The sequence below is a fragment of the Triplophysa dalaica genome, chromosome 6 (assembly GCF_015846415.1).
Source record: "Triplophysa dalaica isolate WHDGS20190420 chromosome 6, ASM1584641v1, whole genome shotgun sequence".
Lineage (NCBI taxonomy): Eukaryota > Metazoa > Chordata > Actinopteri > Cypriniformes > Nemacheilidae > Triplophysa > Triplophysa dalaica.
The window spans coordinates 18,410,030-18,433,338 of NC_079547.1; the positions used below are offsets into that span (position 1 = coordinate 18,410,030).

The following is a 23,309-nucleotide window of genomic DNA, read 5'->3' on the forward strand; positions in this document are numbered from 1 at the left end:
GCTTTGTGACAGGGTTATTGAATACTCTGCTGTGCACATATCATGTCCTACAACAACTCCGTCCCCTTTAACAGTGTAATACAAGCATCTGTTATGGAAAAAGTCTTACCTTATTGTTATTTGACAATACATACAGCAAACAGTGACAGTAAAGGTATCTTGATGATATTGAACGGTCAAAGGTTCAATGTTTATAGATCGCTTTTTCAATGTAGTGTTTTTTTACCCTACCGTTTAAGTTTTTAAACAGTTATTAATTTTCCACTTTTTAGAATAATAGAAAACTCATTGAAACTATGGAAGAACACAATTGTAACTGTAGGATCACTTCATGACTGAAAGCATTTGATAGAAATCAAAACTATGTTTTGAGCATCTTAAAAGTAGCCATGCTTTGCATGCCCAGAATTTGCCAGATCTCTTGACGTTTTATTTTCCAGCTTATTGTTGTTTTAATTTTGTCATGTTTTATTAATATTTTGTATATTTTAATACTATTTAGTCCATTTTTTAGCTATTTTGTCACATGCTTTTGTCATTTTATAATTTGTTTATTTTTTATGTTGCTATATAAGATTAATTTATTTTAGTTATTTTACATTTAATAAATTTAAATTCAATTAAATATTTTTGTTTTTTTACAGTTCAGATATTTCAGTTCATTTTGTTTTTCAAATAGTGAAATATTTGATTTGATTTCAATAAAAAGTAATATTTTAACAGATTTCATTTTAGTAAACTATAATCACCTTGTTCGGTTCCTTAGATCTCACCCATGGGATTTGAGATCTATTATGGGTTGTTGTTACTATAATGATGTTCTTGTATGAGTCATCCATTTCTTATATTGTATAAGATTTGTAAGAACATGCGAAACATTTCAGTCAAGTTTTTAAAACTTTTGAACGGTAGTGTACATCATTCAAAGTACCATGGTATCTGATACTCTCACATTTTTCTGTAACAAGATTGGGCATGGCTCTAAGGTTGTGTAAATTATATCTATGCTCTCATTTTGTGGGCTTTGCAATGAGTTATTACTTAAAACAAAATAAAACACTTCAGGCCAATCCAGTAATTATTCATGTTGTAATGAATTTATCTTTTTAAAAGAACTTGCTGACCACATGAATCTTTACATATTCAACTGGTACTGACCCTTTTACTCTATATTGACATCCAGCGTAGGTTCAGAATTTAATAAAAAATATTTTTAATTCACAGCTCCACTTTTCCATCTTTCATGTCGTTTTACCACTAGTCTTTGTGATATATCGCCTACAGTAGAACTGTGATTAATCTCATGTGCTCAGATGTGATTTATTTGCTCAATCCTAAACTACATCACATAACATCAGTAGACCCACATAAAAAGCTGTTTTTAGTCATTTTTAGAGATAAGCATGCTTTTATTGAGTGTAAGCAGCTGAAATGTAAGAATCATTCTTTGCTTTTGCCAATCAAGTAAGGCTTTGTAGAACAAACAATAAAACCAGGATCTCGAATAGCATCTTCACAGTGAAAGCCCTCTACCATTCATCTAGCAATCTGATCCTCAAACCTGTAATTCCACACCTTCCCCTGTCATTTTATCTCCATTTTATTTGTTCCCATCAGTTTGTTTGTCTTTATCTGTTTTTTCATTTGTGTCAGCCTTTTTTCCCGATTATTTTTTCTTTTCTATTTGTTTTACTTGTTTCTTTTCTCAAGAATCCCAAACTTTACAATTATATCATTGTTTTTAAACCCAATAGTGATGTAATTGATGACTTTCCAACTAATTTGCATGAATAATTTTTTGGCAAAAGTGATGTTTTCCTTAGGGGTGGGGCTTTTCCTTTGTCAAATAATCATAAATTTAATGTGTATCCACTTGCTTTCGTTGTCTAGGGTCCTCTATCTCTCCTTGACTATATTCTCTTTGACTGTCAAACAGTCATCCACAAATAAGATATGTATGAAGTTGTGTTTAATGGACTTATACAGAGCAGGAAACAGAGCTTTATTCAGTTTTATTAAAAGATTGTGTGTTACATGAATTAATTGGAAGTAAATTAACAGCCTACAGACAATGAGCTTGTATTTTAAAGAGCGGACTGTTAAGTATTTTTCTCTAATGCCCCTTTGTGGGCCCTTGTTAATATTGCATTGGCATTCAGGGGGAACAGTTTAGGATTTTTATTTTGTTTATGGTTCCTCTAATTTATGTTCTCTCGGTGCCAACACTTGTAATTCCAGCGATAAGTGCTAACACAGCTGAAGATGTGGGACTTTCAACACATTCTGTTCATCTCACTGTTCAATTGCGATTTTAAACGGAAATGGCGGGTGAAGCCTTGTCATTTTTATAAAATAGGCCTAATGGTTTTCAACAGCCAATTTCAGTCAGATTTTTCTCTGAAGCTTAAGAAAACAAGCTCCTTTGACTGCTATTCATGTCAGGAAATGTCTCGACTCCTGCAATGATTATTCAGTCTTTTTTCTGACATCTAGAAAAAAATCTGTATCGCTTCCTTTTATATTTGTCTGAATATACTGTTTAAAGTTGCTTTATTATTATAAAGGTGTTTTACTTCTTTCAACAGATTAATTGTCTACGAATACGTGATTCAAAGGAAATGATTAGAGGTCAGGAGTTGCACTGAGCTTTTATAAATTGTGTAGCGATCTAGTGGTGAGGTCATGAATTGCAACCAATGGCTAACTCTGTATTGTTTTCTGTTGAATTCACTACACTCTCTGTCACTGCTTTGCATTTACTGTGGAGCCAATAAAGCCATTAATTTAGCTTGTAAATCTTTTCATTCTTTTATATATCAGTAATGAATTTGGTATCTCCTGCAGAAGTCACTTTGAGGATAACTGGTGATACAAGAATGAAAAGTATAATGAAGGTTAATGTGTAATCAGTTCATTTAATTGCCTCAAAACATAATTACAAATCTGCTTAAATTAGCCCACAGTCAAAGAAATGGCCATGTGACTTTAGAACTGGCCTGCTGTTCTTCTCCTAGATCCTGTGTGATACTGATTCTCTGGTGTCAAGTATGAAGGTTAGATGTAAATAATGGCTTAAAACAAGTAGGTTTAGTGATTCTGGACCCATTCTCCACTTACTCTGTGATACCTGTAGGTGTCTTAAGATCAGCACTTTTTCTGAATGTCCTATCTAGACAGAATGTCTTAATGGGTCTATTGGGACAGTTCAATGCATTTAACTTCCACTTGTGGTGTGTTGTGAATTAGTGCTACTCATAATTGGTTCTACAATTTAACCGTATTATTACTCCCTATATAATTTGTATATTTGTAATGTATTTTTGTGGTTAAACTGTATTATAATTTTACTAGGGCCGTGCATTTAATTTATAATTCATGCGTTATGGAAAATCAACACGATTACATTTTCTTCACATTTCATACAGTTGACTGGTGATAAATATGATGCTGGCAACAACTTACTGCATGATATAACTTACAGAATACTGTCAGAAAGAACCTAAAATTAAAGATATCCGTGCAAAAAAGTCCCTGAATGAGGTTTTGTCTAATATTGATTTGATTATGCAATCACTCAAGCGCAATATCATAGAAGTGCTATTTATGCCCAGAAAACTACGAGTGCACATGCCATGTCATTTTATACAAGCTTTAATTAAATAACAAATACATTTTAAGATAAATTCTATAGATAATATTGTCTGTTTTCTTAATTTTTCAAAGAATAAGCCTCAGGAGAAGTGTTCATGAATAGTCATTTACTGCATTCCTGAACGAATTCAGTGAATCTAATGAATTAATGACACCTACTGGCAGTTTTTAATTCTTCAAAGAATTTTAACATTGTTAAAATAAAAAAGTTAAATAATAACAATACCAATAAATTGGTGATAGTTTGCCCCACTCAAAAAATCTGCTCATTGACATTAACTTACCCTTATGTGATTTTAAACTTGAATTACTATTTCTTTGGGAAAAAGAAGATCTTTACATTATCAATATACAATTGCTCTTTAATTATAATAATTCAGCTTCTGAACATCTGAAGCTACTTTCTGCATTGTCTTATTATGGCTTTAAATAATAATTTGGTACCAAATGGGATATGTGATAAAGTTGCGATGAATTAGATTAATTAATCGCAAAATCATGTGATTAATTAGATTAAAAGTTTTATTCGCTTCACAGCCCAACATTGTACTAATTTGATTAAATTTTGGTGCTAGCGTGATGATGCTCGGTGATTTTGAATAATTGCTTTTCATTTAAATTGATGGTCAGTTATAAGTTATAAAAATTAAGAAATACAATACAGTAAACATAAGAGTAAAGCTATAGAGAGTAAAGTTATGTGTGTATGTAAATATGTACAGGTAATAAATAGAATAGACTATTTCAGTAAAAGGTATGCGTTATATACAGCAAGATGAAATATAATTTACAGAAAAAGTTGTATAAAAAATAGATAGTGTATTAGCTGAAGGATATTGAAAATTGCACTTTGTTATTACAGGGATATTTACACAGAATGTATCCAGAATTCATATAAAAATCTTTTTTATCCTTCTTATAACACACTTGCATCTAAGTATGTCCCTGGAGCATTTGAGCTGTGTCAAAATACCTTTCTACTTATATATTCTGTATAATTTACTGTATAAGTACTGTATAATATGTAGTCTACACTATTCTTTAAGATCCATAAAGTGGATTTAAACTGCTCTTAACCTATTTCAGCTATTTAGCTTTGCACTGCTGCCATCTAGTGGGGAGTATTCTGTACTGTTGTCTTGACCTCGTGGAGTTTGAAAAAGACTACGATAAGCATTCAATTTTCGCATGATTTATTAAATCATAAATTCAATCAAATATAAATTGCATCACTTGTATGATATGCTTATTTCATTAATTATACTGAAAACTGCAAGGAACAAACCGTGTGCAGGACGTCATTATGTAGAATGACGACTTTATATCTTTAATTCTTTTTATTAAAATTACTTTACTATAGCAAGTTCTCTCCCATTTTCATTTATGACTTTCCATCTTTCACAATTATTTCATTTTGATGAGCAGAACTGCAATAGTTTCACACTGAGTCATTTGCGGGACTCACACCAGCATATTTTACTATGGGTTTTTTGGCTTTTAACGTCAGCTGTGTGCCAGACAGGTCTTCCTCTGCAATTGTCTCCTGTACTCTGTCAGCTCTGCTTTTAACTACGAGTTGAAATGAATTCGTCACTGCTGATTCATTTGCACTCAAGCACTTTGAACACGCTCCTACTCTACACGGATGGTAAAATATGTTTCCTGGAGTGGATTTGAATTTTTTGGTCTGAGTAGGAGAGATTTCAAGAATAGGATTATTTTCACTAGCTAGGAAAATAAATACTAAAATCCTGACAATGTGAAGGAATATTTGTAATTGTAAAAACGCATTTGTCACATTGAAGGACTATTTAAAATGAACAAGTAAAGATCGCAAACCTTGAAAGAAATGCTTTTAATGTATCAGAACAGGAATTTTGTGCAAAAGCATGTTTCTGTATTCAAAAACAAAAAATACAACCAAAAAGAGCACCTTCATAGATTTTATACAACAACAGCACTTAAATGCTATTAGCAACTACACTCTTCAAAGGGGTGCTTTAAAAAGATATTTGATGCCATAGAAAGCCTTTAACATCTGAAGAACCTTTATGTTTCAAAAAGTATCTTTGTGGCGAAAAGAGGTTCTTCAGATTATAAAAAAGTAACAAAGGGGTGGTTCTTTATAGAACCTTTGACTAAATGGTTCTTTGTGGAACCAAAAATGGCTCTTCTATGGCATCGCTGTGAACAACCTTTTAAGCACCTTTATATTAAACAGTGTAACCTATTTATTCAGAAATGGTCACTGCTTTTTTCTCTACACATATAAATAAATATATAAATATTTATTTAAAAAATAAAGATCCTTCATAATGCCATAAAAGAAAAAAAGATTGGCGGAATTGTTCCATAGGAAACCTTAAAGGAGTAGTTCACTCAAAAAACAAAAGTTCTGTCATCATTTACTTAAGATATTTTGAAGAATGCTCTTAACCAAAAACATGTTCCCCATTGACTTCTATTGTATGGACACAATACCAATGCAAGTCAATGGAGACCACTGTTTTTGTTTACCATTTTCATTTTTTTGAACTGTCACTTTGAATATCCTAAGAGACCTTTCTGTTTTTGAAAATGTTCTTTTTTATATAAAAAAATAAAGAAGGAAACAGTTCTTTTTAGCGAACAGTTCTTTGCGGAACCAAAAATGGTTCTTGTGGCATCTCTGTGAAGAACCATTTGTAGGACTTTTTTAAAGATTTGTATAATTTTTTTTGAAAAGCCCCAGGACACATTGTGCATCAAATACCTTTTTTATGTCTAACACTGTCATAAAGCACACATTAAACTTCTCATATCAGACACTCACAGTCCTTTCTCACAGCTCCGCCCCAGGTTTCATTTGCGGCCGGTTCTCGTGGCGAGAGCTGCGTGGAACACTTTCACAGCTGGACTTCTAAAGGAAGTGGCTGTGCAATGAAGTTAAGCTCTGTGGGAGGGCACTAAACGTTAGCCAGTCATGCAGAGGAGACGCTGGTAAAAGCTCACAGCGCTGTGTCGGGGCCATGCTGCGCAGGTCGCCCTGCCACAGAGGCAGGGTTCACTTTGACTTCAGTGAGGAAGTGGTGAGGAGGCTGCATGTATCACCATCAAGGTTAGAACTGGTTGACACGCTCGACTTTCTTTAGCTTTTTACACATACGTTTCTTGGAACGTCTACTATGGGCCACTACTTCCCTGTCTGTCCCTTTTTCTGGTGTCTTTTAAAAACATAATGATCATGTGTCATCTCATCTTGCTTGTCTTTTGTCCTTTACCTCTTCTTCATCTGCAGCAGCGTGTAATATCGCATTCTAATCCCCGGTGATTTTGGACCGGGTCCATTGTGATTGTTATTGTTCCTTCAGCTGTGTGTGTGTGTGTGTGTGTGTGTAAGTAAATCAAGCTTTGTGTTAAGATAAGAGTCAAATTGTTCACAGCTGGTTTAGATAACATTTACCATCGGGCCACTGTGTTTGCAGTGGATTACACACAAATGTCAACCTGGGATATCAACTGCTACATAAACTTGTGCTGTTATTTCACACCTTACACCAGGTCTTGCTTTTGCTTTGTGTGTGTAAACAGTCTAAGCTTAATTGCAAACCTAAATAAGCTTACAAGATGACATATTGAAGCAGTTGGAAGCAAGATTGTTTTAAGCTACCACCACAGACCACCATCATTTATAGTTCCTCTATTATTTCAGTTTAAGTATTTTACTGAATGCAGTGAAGCACATTTAGATTTAGGAGTGTAGGAGTATATTTGGCTTTATCTGTCTGTTTTGTGCTTTTAGATTTAGTCATTTTTGACCTTATGGGGACATTTTTTGGTCCACACGAAGAAAAGAGCTTCGGTTTGGTTTAGGGGTATGTTGAGGTTATAGGTTAGGATATAAAGGTACCGTTTGTGCATTATGTGTATAGAAAGTCCCCTATAACCTTGAAAACCCAATAAGTTTTGTGTGAGGGTCAGGTTCAGAAGTAGAGTAACAGTTATGGGATAAAATATTTGTTTGTACATTATAAAAGTCATTAAATCTCAAAGTCTCCACAACGTATGGAGACTTAACGTGTATATGTGTCTGTGTGTGTGGTGTTTTTAGTTTGAATATGTCTGTATACCCACACATTATATATTGAAACATTCTGGTTGTCAAACACATGAATGAATATGTGAACATCTGTGTTTACACACAGCATGCTCTGACGTCGGGAGTGTGTGTGTAAAGGTCTTCAATAACTCCAAATGCCAACAAAGCTAATCTCCACATTATGTGGATTTGTGCTGAAAGGTAGAAATGTGTGGATTTAAAGCTTTTTCAACGTGCCCAGATTACCTAGTTTGTGTAATGCAGATGCGTACTTCGCTGAATAAGTTCAGTTTATTTTAGCAGCATGATTCATTCACACCTATGATGTGAAGTGACCTCATGGCATATCTAAAGATCATCTTCATCATTTCGCCCTAAACATTTCATAACAGTGCAAAAAGCTAAGGTTCTCTTTTCTAAGGAAGGTTCTGACAATGACCCATTTTAGAGGTGATTATGTTTATATTTATTTTGTTTATATATCCACATTTTAGTTCAGATGTAAAGCCTTGCAAAACAATTTTTGCCAAGAAGGCTTAGACTTCACCACATCTTGTTTTGACATCCTTAAGAGGGAAATAATCCTTATTGGGGGTGTCAGGCCCCACCCCTACCCGCAAAGTTTGCTCTGCTCCTGCGGCTTTTCCTGCGATCGCTCTATTAAAGCTGGCACAAACAAACATGCGTATACATGCCGTCTAAATTCCTTCAAAACACCATAAACATTTTTTAATGGTCCCCTGACTAGACTTGGAGTCATTTGAGCAGTCCAAAGTGTGTCATGGAAAAAGCATTCTGCATTTTTTCAGCCTTGTACACTGACATTTAAAGCTCCAGAACCCTGAATGTTCTCATAGACCAGTTCATCTGAACTTCCCTCTCTCTGATTCCAGAGGAGATGTTACTTGCCCGTAAAGTCTCCTTCTTCCTTTCAAACAAGTGATTATAGAAGATGACAGTCTTAATGCTTCATTGTTTAATAAGTGGAGGACTCGTCTGTTACAGTAAAGACCATTTCGATATCCTGCCCATCTGCTCCACTACCAAAGAAAGGAACCGAAAGCAATTGTAAAAACTTTTTTGACAGAATTTCCACAGAATGGTTCTTTACGTCAGAGTGTGAGAAACGCGTTCTTATATCACTGTGTAAAGATCACCTCCCATTTTAAGCAAGAAGGGGATATCTGTTCACTCTGCCCTACATAAACTGAAGTTTGTAGCCTACACATACCGCAAGAAGAAGTGAATGAGAGTCTTACTAGTCAACCCCTAAGAAGCAAGAAAAAGAAACCATTCAGCATTTTGGCTGTATTACAAATCTAAACAAGAATAAACTTTATACTGTATTTTAGGTGGAAGACAACAAGCACTGATGGTGCGCTGGATGAACATGGTCAGCTCTGATGTCAAAAACTATTTCGCTAAAAATGACTTACAGAAACCGTTAGCATCACTTTCCATAAACATGTTGCTTTATTTTAGAGAAATTATTGAAAAAGGAGTCAAGTCAAGCAAGCAACCGTATTGAGAAACCTGTTGATTACATTCATGTTTTGCTTAAAGGGACAGTTCACCTAAATGTTAAAATTCTCAAAGTCAATATTTATCTAGGCCAATGTTGTCTCAAACCTATATTATATTAATATCATTTGTTGAACACACAAGGATGTTAGTTGGGCTGGTCACCCTGTACTTTTCCGTATAGTGAAAGTGAATGGTGACAGGGCTGTCAAGTGTTTTAACAAGCACAATCTCATGGGAATTCGTAACTATTTCAAGGGTCTAACTCATATCAATTTGTTCGTTTGTTTCTTATTCGTGGGAAATGTCGCCATGTGACATCATAAATGTGCCAAGTCCATCAGAGAGATTATCAATGAATAGCAAATGAAAATTTGTCTTTTTCTCGAATAAAAGGATGTGTAGTGTCATGGGAATCAGGCATACTGGTTACAGCTGAGGTCAGAGGTATCGTTTCCTGATAGCTTTTTTTTTCCCTGACTTCTCCGGGGAGATGAAATGACCCAGAGCGTGTTCTGCTCTAGACTCGATACTGCGTGTAAATAAGGCGAACATCTAATCGTTGTTACAAAAAGTGGGATTTCCGTGACATTGCGAAACGTGTGGGGTTGTGCTATGAGAAAGCTAACCGAATATAGCCATGAAGTGAACTGTCATGTTATCATATTACAAGCCGCTCAAAAATCCCATAAAGCTGCCATTCAACATGAAATAGCCTATTACTGTGAAGGTTTATTTTACAGTCGCTCTTGTAACCTGTGTGGATGCATCGCACAAAACACTATTTATTCTTTATTCCATAAACTAATTGTAATCATGTGATTTCAGCACAGTTGATCCCTTTGAAGCCTGTCACCATGTAAAAAAAACAGTAATGCTTTACAATAAGGTTTCATTTAGTTTACTTTTTCATTTTGGTTGATGTTAATTGTTAACATTAACTAATAAATTCATTTTCAAAAAAAGTTGTATCTGATAACATATCCAAGTAAATATTGAACAATTATATTTGTATTGATGTAACTGACATTAACATAGATGAATCGTTTTTCCAACAATATGTTGCTCATCTTGTTAACTGATGCATTAATGTTAGTTAATGATATCTTATTAGTATTATAATGTTAAGTGTTACCATTAAATCAGATATAATTCTCCTAATGAGACTAAAATACAGTTTATCTGGCTTTGTGATCTCTTTTTTTAAAGTAAAATAAAGTCTAGGACTATTCCTATTTTTGCTTTTTAGAAATTAGATGTTGCAATGTTACATTTTCTGTCTGCTTTTATATAAATATTTTTATAATTTTTAATAACAAATATTTTTCAATCCGTAGTAGGTCATAAACTTAGGGACTGTGATGCATGACAGCAAACAATCACAACAAAACAAATCAGAACAGGACAAAGACAACTAAAAACAACAAACGAGTCAAACGAAACAAAAGACCGCAGAAACAAATACAACAGAATGAAGGATGTATTGAGGGCAGTCACGTAACAGAGAATGCAAACATTTAAATAACACTGAGTAAACAGATGCTTGTTTGAAGATGAGAAGAGATGAAATGTCACAGAGATGCTGATGGAGGGAATTTCAGTATCTGGGGGCTGTAGAGCTACAAGACTTACAGTACAACCAAAAAAGGACTATCTGGGAACTTGGGAACAGTTGACTTTGTTGGACCCTAAACATCGTACAGCTAAATATTCTTTGTATGGAGAATTGACCACAGTTATAACAACTACCTTGTACATACTGTAAAACAGTGAATTTCATCTTCTATTTTGAAACAGTACATTTTCTCATCTCTGAAAAAATTCTAACTAACAAAACAAACTAACCAAAGCAAGTCCAGAGTGACATGTGCAGACTTTTTTGAGTGGTGTGTACAGTTTTGACCATAAACCCAGGTGTACAAACTTTAAATTTTATCTCATAACACTTTCTCTCTTTCCTTCATTTTAGATCTCATTCTTCAGCTAATCACATTCATGTGTCAATGCGCACATGACACGTGTCAGTTCAGTTGTCTTAAAATAAATGCCTTGTCCATTGACATACAATAATATTTTACACAGAGCACCATCAGAGGTTATAGTGATATCACATGTGTCAGTGATATCAGTGTTGGTTATTGCCATGAATGGAAGTCTAACAGGAAAGAGCAACACAATAGCAGGATGTTGACTTTAGTGTTAGTGTGTGTTATCAGACACTGGGTCTCCAGCGTAGACTGGGTCACTCAGTAACCTGAACCTGTGTTTGTTGGTCACTAGGTGAGTCATAAGGCCCAATGTCACTGAAGAAATGTTGTGTTATCATGTAACATAATGGCATTATCAAAATCATGTGTGTGTGATCTGTGTGTACATTGTACCGTAAAATGTTTCCATTGTATTGTTCCATTGCCCTTGACTCTCTGTTATACAGTAACATTCAGAGTTGTGTCAAAAGTCCCAGTGATCCGTAATCGGACGCATTTTGTGGACGTGGCTTTCAGCTTTCTCTGCAATTTGATTGGATGTCTAAAAAATGCCGGCGGACCGATAGTTAAAGGGGAGGAATAAATGGCTGCTCGGCCCAAGCTGTCTAACATACGTCATTTTAGATGGATTGTCATTACAGGACGGACGTCCATTTTCAGATTTTAACTGAAGATTATGAGGGCACACGGTTAAACACACACAGTTAAATAGAGAATGAATCACATTGATAAACTATTTACTATAAACCCTGCAATATTTCATGAAAAAAATAGGCATTGTCATTTTTATTTCACTGGGACTTTAAAGAGTTGTTATATGGTTGTTAGGGTGTACTGGCAGTTGGTTGCTAGGGCATTGCTTACTGGACTGTTACGTCCTGTGTTGTTTCTGTCTTGTGTTGAAAAAAGCCCAAATTGTCTTGAAGTCCTTATAATATATATATAATATGTTGCAAGTCCATCTTTAATGTAATGTTTTAATATAAAAATATAACTAATCCAGTCAGTTGGTCAAAATTATGTTATATCTTTTATTTGTGTGTTTCGTTTTTTTCTTTTGCCAAGAAATAGTACAGTAGTTAAACTTTAAACAATATCAGCTAAACAAGGAACAAACTTGTTCTTTCTTTTGGCTTTGTTTTACTTTGATGCATTTGAGAAACAAAAGCGCAACAGTAGGAGGTCACCATATCTCCGCCGCTCGGAGCGTAAAGCACATCACTAAATCTGATATCAGGAGCACATCAGAACCGAACACAACCTTTTTTAGACAATGTTTATTTGAGTTGAGCGTAAGTGTTTCCCTGGCTTCTGTTCTGTTTGATGTGGGCTGAGGCCATCTCCACTATGTTTCCTGAGAGTTTGGAAAGATGAGACATGCTTCCGTCCAGAGCGCTGGGAATCTTTAAGACTTTCCAGAACTCTGCTCTCAGGGGATGGTCTTTAAAAATTGTCAATAAGATCTGTGTACCTTCAATCTTGATGACGAAGGCAAAAAATGATTGCTGTATTCATACTACTGAATAAGCTGTTTGAATATTAAGTAATAAAGTGTTGTAGTACATTAAGGGAACATGTTGTACTGTACTACCGTGTTTTTAAAACTGCTCTAGTATTTCTCATTTTCTTTAAAGAATATTTTGTTATTTTATTTATTTCTATAATTTTCTATAAAATGATGTTTAAATGTCTGCAGTTTGTATAGTTGTAGATGCTCTTTAAATATTTGCACGCCATAATAATGTTTTTTTTTCTGTACTATTGCAGTTTTGATGTGGAAAATGGCCCCTCTGCAAGCTGTAGTCCTTTGGACCCCCAGGCCTCTCCAGGTTCTGGTCTGGTCCTTCACACGAACTTTCCTGGTCACAACCAGCGACGAGAGTCCTTCCTCTACCGCTCGGACAGTGACTATGACCTCTCACCAAAGTCTATGTCTCGAAATTCGTCGGTCGCCTCAGAACTGTGAGTTTCACTGTCTTATTCACCTTGTAAACATACGTGATGTTGTTCAATTTTGGTGGTGTTTTGGTCTTCATGTGACCATAAGCTGTTTTTTATTTGCTGAAATAAAACGCAGGGTTAATCCAACCTAAGTATGCTAGTCCTGACTGCTCTCGCAGCATGGAAAGGTTAATCTGATTTTCTGGTTTTATAGAAAAGTTTGGGTGCTTGGGTTAATCAGTTTGTCACACATCTAACCATCTAAACACCTGAAAGACTTTTGTAGGATAGCAGACCAGCTACACCATCTTAAACCATTTTAGACCAGCATATCATCCTAGGATGGTTTAAGATGTTTTAGGGATAAATGTGACAAAACCCTAAGCAATGCTTCCTTCAGATCACTCTTGTTAAAAATCATATAAAGGGATACAGACAGAGCTGAAATAACAGTAAATGTTTGTAGCTTGAAGTAGGGAATTCTGTGATGTTTACTCATCTTAACACCACATCTTGAAACCAATAGCAATTGGTTATACGAGTACCTTCAAGTTTCAAATGAATGTGTACATTTCTGCAGGGTAAAGATGGAGGGGGCTGATTTATGAGATGCATGTCGTGACAAATCTCTATAAAATCCTGATTTTCTCTGCCCTTCTGGCAGTAAAGTTCTGGAATTATATAAAACGGCATTTTCCAGAGACTGTGCAGCCAAATATCTGCTGGACCCTGAGGAATGAGCTGGATTGTTCTTGGTAACCCATTTTAGTGGCATTTAGGGTCGGCGTGCTGAAGTGAAAGGCAACCTCATTTGACACTTACAAGTGATCCATCAACACTTTTTTGTTGTTTGGTTTGGTTGTTTTTATTTGCATTTCCATAACATGTAGCAGACATGATTTACAAGTGAGGTAAACAATGGAAGCAATTGGCACAACATAAGGAGAACAAAAATCATAAGTGCAGTAAAACAGGTCTCATATAGCCTATCACAGTATACAAAGCTAAGGTTTTGTTTTTTTGTTGTTGTTTTTATAAGGATAGAGAGAATAAAAAAGAGATAGAATTCAGAACTTATCGGTCAGGCGCTGACGGAAGAGATGTGTTTTCAGCCGATTCTTAAAGGTGGCTACAGAATCTGCTGATCTTGCAGCAACGGGCAGATCATTCCACAAATGTGGAACAGATCCAGAGAAGGTGCGTGAGAATGATTTTTTCCCTTTTTGGGATGCCACTTCAAGACATCGTTCGTTTGCAGAGCGTAGGGATGTGGCGGGTACATAAGTCTGTTTTAGCGAGTGAAGATATGGCGCTAAGGAACCAGTGGTGGTCTTGTAGGGCAAGAGCAGTGCTTTGAATTTGATACGAGCGACTATAGGGAGCCAATGTAACTTATGAAGAGGGGACTGACTTGTGATGTCTTTGGTTCATTGAAGACCACTATTGCTCTGCATTCTGGATCATCTGTAGAGGTTTGGTTGTGTTGTACTGGAATTCCAGCCAGTAGTGCATTGCAATAGTGAAATGTGTTCATTGCCACCTCGCCAATGATGTTTTATCAAAGGTTTGTACTTGGTTACCGAGCAGATAAAGGTGATAAAGATGTGGTGAAGACGTTAGCACAATGATGTCTGCCAATTTATTTCATTAATAGCATTTCATTTTGCTACACAATTAAATGCTACACATGCAAAAGATGTTGCAGAAATGGCTTTGATTGGAAAATGTTCTTGACAATGACAATGTCTTGAATAAATGTATACAGTACACTGTTGCATATTGTTAGTAGATATATCATTTAAGTCTACATAAGCCTCCCATAGTTCAAAAACTTATTTTGTTATCTTCTGACTGTAGGCATGGGGACGACCTGATAGTCACACCTTTTGCTCAGGTAAACACTGCATGTGAACTTCACAACAGTATCATGTTGCTTTGCAGATTCAGTTTCAGAGAAACATGCTCTTGGTTTTATTTTTCCTTTCTTCTAGGTTCTTGCAAGCCTTCGAAGTGTCAGAAACAATTTCACTGTCTTGACCAATGTTCAGTGCTCTTCTAACAAGTAAGTATTGTTGTAAGGTGTGAGAAGTAAGCTTAAATGTAAATACGTTAACACACAACCTTGTATACCCTTTGTCTTTGAAAAGTTAGTTACAAGACAAATCCTTAAAGGGATAGTTCGACCAAAAATGAAAATTCTGTCATTATTTATTCATCTTCGAGTTGTTCCAAATCTGTATAAATGTATTTGTTCTGATGAACACAGAGTTAGATATTTGCAAGAATTTGCAAGAAGTCAATCCCCCATTGATTACCATAGTGTGAGATCTTTTTGGTTATAAGCATTATTCCATCTTTCTCTGTGTTCACCAGAACAAAATTTTTACAGATTTGAAACTCGAAGGTGAGTAAATGATGACAGAGTTTTCATTTTTAGGTGAAATATCCCTTTAGTTTTGTAAAAAAAAAACACATAATGCACAGTATTTCCCTCATATGTGACCCTTTCCATTGATCTATGGTTTGTTAGGATCGGACCATTTTTTGGCTGAGATACAACTATTTAAAACTTTGCAATCAGAGGGTGCAAAAATGATAAAATATTGAGAAAATCATCTTTAAAGTTGTTAATCAGAGACGCTGTAGCAGGCCTTTGCTAAGAAACAGGTACCCTCTCTAACCCTCTTTTGGCTTACCGCTGTAATGATGTTGATGAACCCGAAAGCTAAAATTCTAACCGTTACATAGATACCTTGAGCAGGTAATTCCCAAAGAGCGGACAGCAGCTAGCCGAGTTTGTAGGCGTGTTTCTGGCTATTTTTGTTATCGATTTTGCAGCATCCGCTCACAAAAAAAAGTTTTGATATATTGATATATTGATATTTGATATATACTAGGAGATTTACCAAATATCTTCATGGCACAGGATCTTGACTGATTTTTTGCATAAAAGAAAAATCGATCCTTTTGACCCATACAATGTTTGGTTGGCTTTTGCCACAAATATTCTCTTGCTACGTAAAGCTGGTTTTGTGGTCCAGGATCATATATGAAATGCAACAGATGAAATGTTAACATAGGCACAGTCTGAAAATTTGTTATGATTTGTTCACCCTCATGACATTCCAAACCTGTGCTGTTTTCTTTCTGTTTTCCAAAATTTTTTTTCCGTTTAATAACAGTAGGGGAGAGTGGGGAGGAAAGTAACACGGGACGAAAGTAACATAGCGATTTACTCAGAGCCCTGACTAGATTTGCATTCCAAGCTTTGACTTCATGTTCAGCACACAACCTTTGACCTTGCTGCTGAATATCCGTGATATGAAACAGTTTTTCGAGAATGGAGAGTAATTTCTGGAGCTGTGCTTTATTTCAAAGTACAAGTTGTGATCTCGTTTCATGTGTCACAGTAATGATCAATCTACAGGTGATTCAGTGCTGTAACACATCCTGAAGTTTGCCTTGTCAGAGTTTTTCATTATAAAAGTAAATCGGGTTTAAATGTCAGGAGTTCTTGTCGGGACGAAAGTAACACCCCTTTGGTAATGTAATTAGATTATGCCGATTTAATTTCATGTAATTTTCATATTGTTTATAGTGTTAAAATGCATTGACATCATCAATATTAAAATATTCGAAACAATTCAAGTTTGTACTATCCGGTTATTTTTTAAACGTATGATAAAACTGAAATCTAAAATGAAATGTACTTTAATATTTTTTGGCAAAGATAAAAGACATAAGGTGTTTGCAGTTACATATTAACAAGGTCATAGTCAGTTAAATTAATAAAAACCACAGTAACACAAAATTTAACTTTTTTTTATCTATCTTATATTGGTATTTTATCTAGCTTATATTACTTTTGACCCATCTGTGGTACTTTAATCCCTACTGATGGGGTTGAAAGTAACCATATGCAATTTATCTTCAAAGTGAAATTATACAGAAGTCATTCATCATTTGAACCAAATACCACCTGGTATTGCTAGACCACACTTGTGAGTTACGGACCACAGCAAATATAAACACACCTAAAAGATTATTAGGAACACCTGTTCAATTTCTCATTAATGCAATTATGGTGGTGGTGTAATGGTTTGGGGGAGGTTTTCTTGGCACACTTTAGGCCCCTTAGTGCCAATTGGGCATCGTTTAAATGCCACGGCCTACCTGAGCATTGTTTCTGACCATGTCCATCCCTTTATGACCACCATGTACCCATCCTCCGATGGCTACTTCCAGCAGGATAATGCACCATGTCACAAAGCTCAAATCATTTCAAATTGGTTTCTTGAACATGACAATGAGTTCACTGTACTAAAATGACCCCCACAGTCACCAGATCTCAACCCAATAGAGTATCTTTGGGTTGTGGTGGAACGGGAGCTTCGTGCATCCCACAAATCTCCATAAACTGCAAGATGCTATCCTATCAATATGGGCCAACATCTCTAAAGAATGCTTTCAGCACCTTGAATCAATGCCACGTAGAATTAAGGCAGTTCCGAAGGCGAAAGGGGGTCAAACACAGTATTAGTATGGTGTTCCTTATAATCCTTTAGGTGAGTGTAAATCTCTTTCTGAAAAATTATCTTTAAAAAAAAAGAAAATTTGAAAAATGGTACTTTCGTCCCCACTCTCCCCTACATACAGTAAACTCCAAAATGACATACATGGATTATTAAAGCATCATAGAAGTCGTTCATCCATTCATTTTATTTCATCTGAAGCGATACAATTTAAACGAGGAGCAGGTTGAAATTTGGTTTGTTTCAGTTTATGTGACACATAGCAATTTCCCCATTTATGGTAACTGCTTTTATTAGAAACCTATGTGTTTGACATACATAAATGTTTTCGTAAACAGTTCCTTTACCTGCTTTAGTGATCATTGGAAGTGTTATTGGAGGTCCAACCACAAGAGGCCAGTCTTTCCAACCGTTTGTTTTCCACACTCCACCACCCACATAGGTGACATTTCACTGGAATCATTTTCCACTTAACATTTCACCACTTTTCAAGGTTTTTCAAATCTATGCCAAGAATCACTTCCCAAAGCAGATCATTTCCACGGTCCCCGAATTGCATTTTTCCACTTGAGCGATGAGAATAAACGGCGAAAAGGTGCTGTTATTCATGGAAGAATTACTTTACCCTTCCAAATAACCGTTGATGTACGTCAAGGCAGTTACAAAGCGCTGTTAGGGGCCATTGACTCATGCAAACCCAGTTCAGATGAACTTCGAGGGAAAGTTTGCGGAAAAGCAGACACACCCTGTGATATAACAATAATTTGTCTGTATTAAAAGGTGTGCCAAATGTTTGATACGGTTAAAGAATAATATGTTGCAAAATGCACTTTAATTGATCACGTGGAGATGACCTCTTTAATCCTGTTTACAGTTATTGCACATTGTTATGTTTTCTCATAAACGCACAGGAGGTGTTTTCTGCTGTTGTGTAAGCCATTTTGATGATAATCATTTATTTTTAGGCTGCAATATTTTGTACTTTAGTAATCGTTGCTTATTCTTTGTAGGAGGTCCCCTGTGTCCAACCAGCCCCCCATCACCAGAGTGTGCCTACCTGGTAAGTTCTCTGGTGTATTCTCACCCCCATGTATGCACCATGTTATCTTTTTACAGAATTAGCACATATTTAGATGTGTTCGAATAGGCAGATTCTCATAATTTTAAAGCAACTTTGGGTTTGTTTTGTGTCTGTATATTTTCATGCTATGCTACGTGACTTCTCATCATTCATCTCTACTGCGGCTTCTGCTGAATAGCCCAGCAGTGTTGACATGTTTAGTACACACACACGCAAGCGCAGTTCCCATATTTGAGGCTGTTTTGTCTAGTTGTGCAGAATGTGTTTGACCATAGGAAATGGAACATGGTGGATACTCGTACACACATGCACACCTGCCAAGCACAACAAACACAACAGTTGTACCTCAGCAGAAGGTCAGGTCTTTGTATCACGGCTGGGAAAATTCCTTATAGTTGGCTCTTTGTCCTTGCGGATGGTTCCCGATGTGATATGAGAGAACACGGCAGACAGACGTGTAATCTGACTGAAATGAGCAAGGCCATTCACTGGACTCTGTTATAATGCTCAGACTGTTTTCTTAGAAATGGCAGATGGTGAGGTCGTTTTGAAGGATAATGAGATAGAGATTGTTCTCATTTGGTTGAGGAAAAGAAGGTAGAGACTAAAATCTGGTCCGGGTAAGTAAGAATAAGGTATTGACTGTATTCTTGTAACACAATAATGTTTATCAACACAAAAAAAAATGGGAAAATTCAGAAATAAACGTTCAATGAGGGGTTTCCCTTACACATTTCACATTGGTGCTGCTCACATGGGAGGTGCAGGTTCATTCTACCTTCCTCCTCCTACCGTAAATGTTTCTTCTTTACTAGAGTACATCTCAATCAATAAAAGAAGCCATTTTGGGTCACCATTGACTCCCATAGTTGGACAAAATACTACAATGGGAGTTAATGGTGGCCCAAAACATACAAAAAGTATCTTCATTTGTGTTCAGCACAACCAAGACATGTATACAGGTATATATCAACTGGAGGGTGACCAAATGATGACAACATTTTTCATTTTGGGTGAGCTATTCCTGTAAACTCCTTGGGTAAGGTATGGATGTCGGATATGGAAGACATAGGTCGTATGAAAATGTAAATATAAAAATGTAAATATGAAAGGAAATGGGTAAACCATCATGTACAGGGTTGAACTAACAGGACACATATTATATAAACAGTATTGGTGTCTGAAATATGGATGCTTCACAGCCAAAATCGATCCAGCTCTAGGGAGGATGGAAAATCGAATAGAGTGGGAACAAATGGGACAGAAGAACAACTCTACAATGAGTATATGAAATACAACAGATCATTAATAGCAGCCTAGAAGGAAAAGACCTCTATGTGCTTTACAAGCTGCTTTGGAAGGGAAAAGCAGCACTAAGTAGCATTATACTGAAAAAGAGAGCATGAGAATGAAATTGATATGAGTTCCTGTCAGGTGCAGTGGGTTGTAATTGACGTCAGTCAGCTTGCATGCGGCTTTGTTGACTTCCTCTTAAACCAGGTGGACCTAGATTCACTTCCTTAATATCTTCAGGGTTGATCAGTCTTTGAGTGTATGATACATGCTGTTGAACTGTCAGTCGAGTGTAATGTCACACTTACTCACTTACTAGTTGGCAGTCAGTTTCAATATGTTGTTGGAAATACGAGATAGTCACGCATCATGAGTTAATGTGATCTTATACAGGATGCATTGGGAAAATTATATGTACTTTACAGTTCTGTAGAATGGCTGTAAAGTATTGCAGCAGTCTGTGTTCCCGTGGCTCATGATGCTAAATCTCAAAGGCCGTGGGTTTGATCAGGAAAAACAGAAAGACTAATAAATTGTCTGGTGAATGCATCAGTTCTATTCAAATTTATTTCTGTATCGCTTCTCAGAGTTTTGCATTGTTGCACAGCAGCTTTACAGTAAATATATCTTAGAACATGCAGTAGAGAAACAAGAATAATGCTATAGAAGTAAGTCAAAGAAAGATCATTAGAAACAAGAAAATATTTTGTTGCAAATACTTCGTCAGAAATACATTATTGATAATAGTTATGTATGATTTTAAATATAACTTTAATGTAATTCATACATAAAGCTACTATTAGATTAATATTGCTGCTGTCCTTCTGAAACCTTGCATCTCCATATTTTGTGTAAAATTATTACTACTATTTACCCTTTATGTTTGTCGCTGGCTTTTTGCAAATATCTAACTAATAATAAGGATTATTGTTAACTTGGACGAAACAGTATTTAATCATTTAAAAAAGACAGTGTTTTTCCATTCTCTGAAAAAACAGCCAATTTGGACATCCAAGGTTTCCAAGGACTGTGAAGAGATATAACCTTAAAGGCCATTTGACCTGGCAATCGTATTATATGGCTATTTGCATAGTAAACAAATTAAAAATAAATTGCCACATAAATTATTGTATAAAAGTAATATAAATATTGATCCTCAATGAAATTCTTTCATGCCAGAAGAAAGATAAGGCAAGCATAGAACTAGCAACACACATTTAACATGGCAGATATGACAAAATAAAAAAAGGATTCAACGTCCTTTTTCTTAGTACTTCCATCTTTGTTCTAAAAACCGTGTTTGCCAAGCCATTCATAGGTGATGTTCCTCTTATTGTCATTATTGTCACACAATGCAACTGTTCTGTGGAAGCACAACTGTAGTGATGTAACGTAACAATTGAGACAATACTAGGGAACCACTGACTTACTGCCTGCTCCAAAACTGCCTCCTGTGTGTCAAGCAAACAGGGTCATTGGGCAGGAAGGAGAGCGCAGATTTTTCCTGTTTTTCCCATACCGCTGGAATTCTCCGGAACCCAGAAGGTGTTTTTCAGTGTGCGAATGTTAATTTCTCGCACACACGGGTCATGAGATGAACTCGTCTGCGGCTTAATGACCAAATGGGGAAAATAGGACGTAGACAGACAAATACCATTGTCTTCTCTTTCAGTGCTGATATACACACACACGCTCATGATGTCTGTGTATTGATGTCACAGGATTAGATACGTTTTACAGTGTTACTGTTACAGCTGCCCAAAATACGTTTACAATAGTTTGTACTGTAAGTTACAGTCTCCCAATACTGTTTAGACACATAAATCACACATGAGTTATTAACAATTGAGAATTAACAATTTAAGCTAGATGGATTTGAAAGCAAATAATGTTAATTTTGTCACATGTGTACCACACACACAAGCGTAGAGTTGCAACCGGTAATTTATAAATCCTCAGGCGTGTGAACACAGGACCACGAAGCACACGTAACCATAAACAATACTAGACAATGAACGTATGAAAACGTAGGACTCAAATAATGTAGGAAATCTAATAAACAGAATCAGAATCAGGTGTGAACTAATAAGTAAGTAACTATAAGAGAAAACAGAAACTGAATCAAAACAGACCATAAATGTGACAGGTATAGCTGATCCATTTTTGGCAGGAAATATTTTGTAGTCCGTTCGTTTGTGACCGTTAGAATTATTTAGCATCCAGGTTAAGTTTGTCTAAGATTATAGTGTATGAGGAATTCGTTGTGATGTCAAGTGGCGAGTTTCCGGCACTGTCTCCGGTCTCTGGGAATGGGTATGTTTTCATTCTTGCTTTGAGAGCTGGTAAATCACAGGTAAGACCCTGAAATTATTCATACCGAGGAGTTAGACAATTTAACAACTCCAGCAGCTGATCTGAGGTCAGGACGAGATCTGACGAAGATTTGTAGGTCAACTAGAGCAGAGGTTTTCATACTTCATGATGCCACGGACCCCCAAATATGACTAACCTTTTGTGCGGACCCCTTTTCTAAAATATATATTAATCTAAAAAAAATCTGTGTAAAGAAACGTAAAAAATTTTTTTTTAGATAAATAGTAAATAGAATATTATTGAGACAACACATTGTTTCTAGACCTAAATAGTCAGTTTTCAATTTGAGTCCGAAAAAAGACTCACTAAAAAATGTCACTAGAAAGATTCAAATATATGCAATTCTGGAAACTATCAATAGCAATAAAAGCAGATAAACACTGTGGACTATCATTTTTTGCTTAATCTTTTTTCCTAGAAAATTGCATCCTTCTGGAGGCCCCCTGGGGGTCCCCGGACCCCAATTTGAAAGCCCCAGACCTAGAGTGTAGAGATGACAGATTAGAGCTGGAGTTATAACCTGTGGGAGATATGCTTCACAAGACATACAATAGCAGTGTTTGTTTGACTAAAGTTTGCATTGTGAGACCATATCAAATTTAATCTCTGACGTCTCTGCACGTATGCATTTCCTTGAAGAAACAGCAACTAAATTTGATAGTACGTGCTTGGGTGTAACAAATCACTGTAGATTGTCACTGTCCTTTTGATTTATTTTAATGGATATAATTATTGTTTTACAAACTTTTATCTGGTAAAAATAATGTGAGTAATGTGTTTTTTTCTCTTTTTGAGTCTTACAGCAGTTATATATACACTTACCTAAAGGATTATTAGGAACACCTGTTCAA

The 23,309-nt window shown here is 35.9% G+C and overlaps 1 protein-coding gene across 4 annotated transcripts in view; it reads left to right on the plus strand.

Annotated features, from left to right (window-relative positions):
* Positions 1 to 23,309, plus strand: part of pde4ba (phosphodiesterase 4B, cAMP-specific a) — a 136,479-nt gene that overhangs the window by 82,128 nt on the left and 31,042 nt on the right. For 3 of the 4 annotated variants that reach the window (XM_056749795.1, XM_056749796.1, XM_056749797.1), the window contains 4 exons: positions 13,006 to 13,200; positions 15,037 to 15,073; positions 15,171 to 15,241; positions 18,722 to 18,771. In XM_056749795.1, coding sequence (XP_056605773.1) covers positions 13,006 to 13,200; positions 15,037 to 15,073; positions 15,171 to 15,241; positions 18,722 to 18,771 — 353 coding nt within the window. Of the gene's footprint in view, positions 1 to 6,614; positions 6,749 to 13,005; positions 13,201 to 15,036; positions 15,074 to 15,170; positions 15,242 to 18,721; positions 18,772 to 23,309 lie in introns of those variants that run through there. The other variant, XM_056749798.1, reaches the window with a different exon arrangement.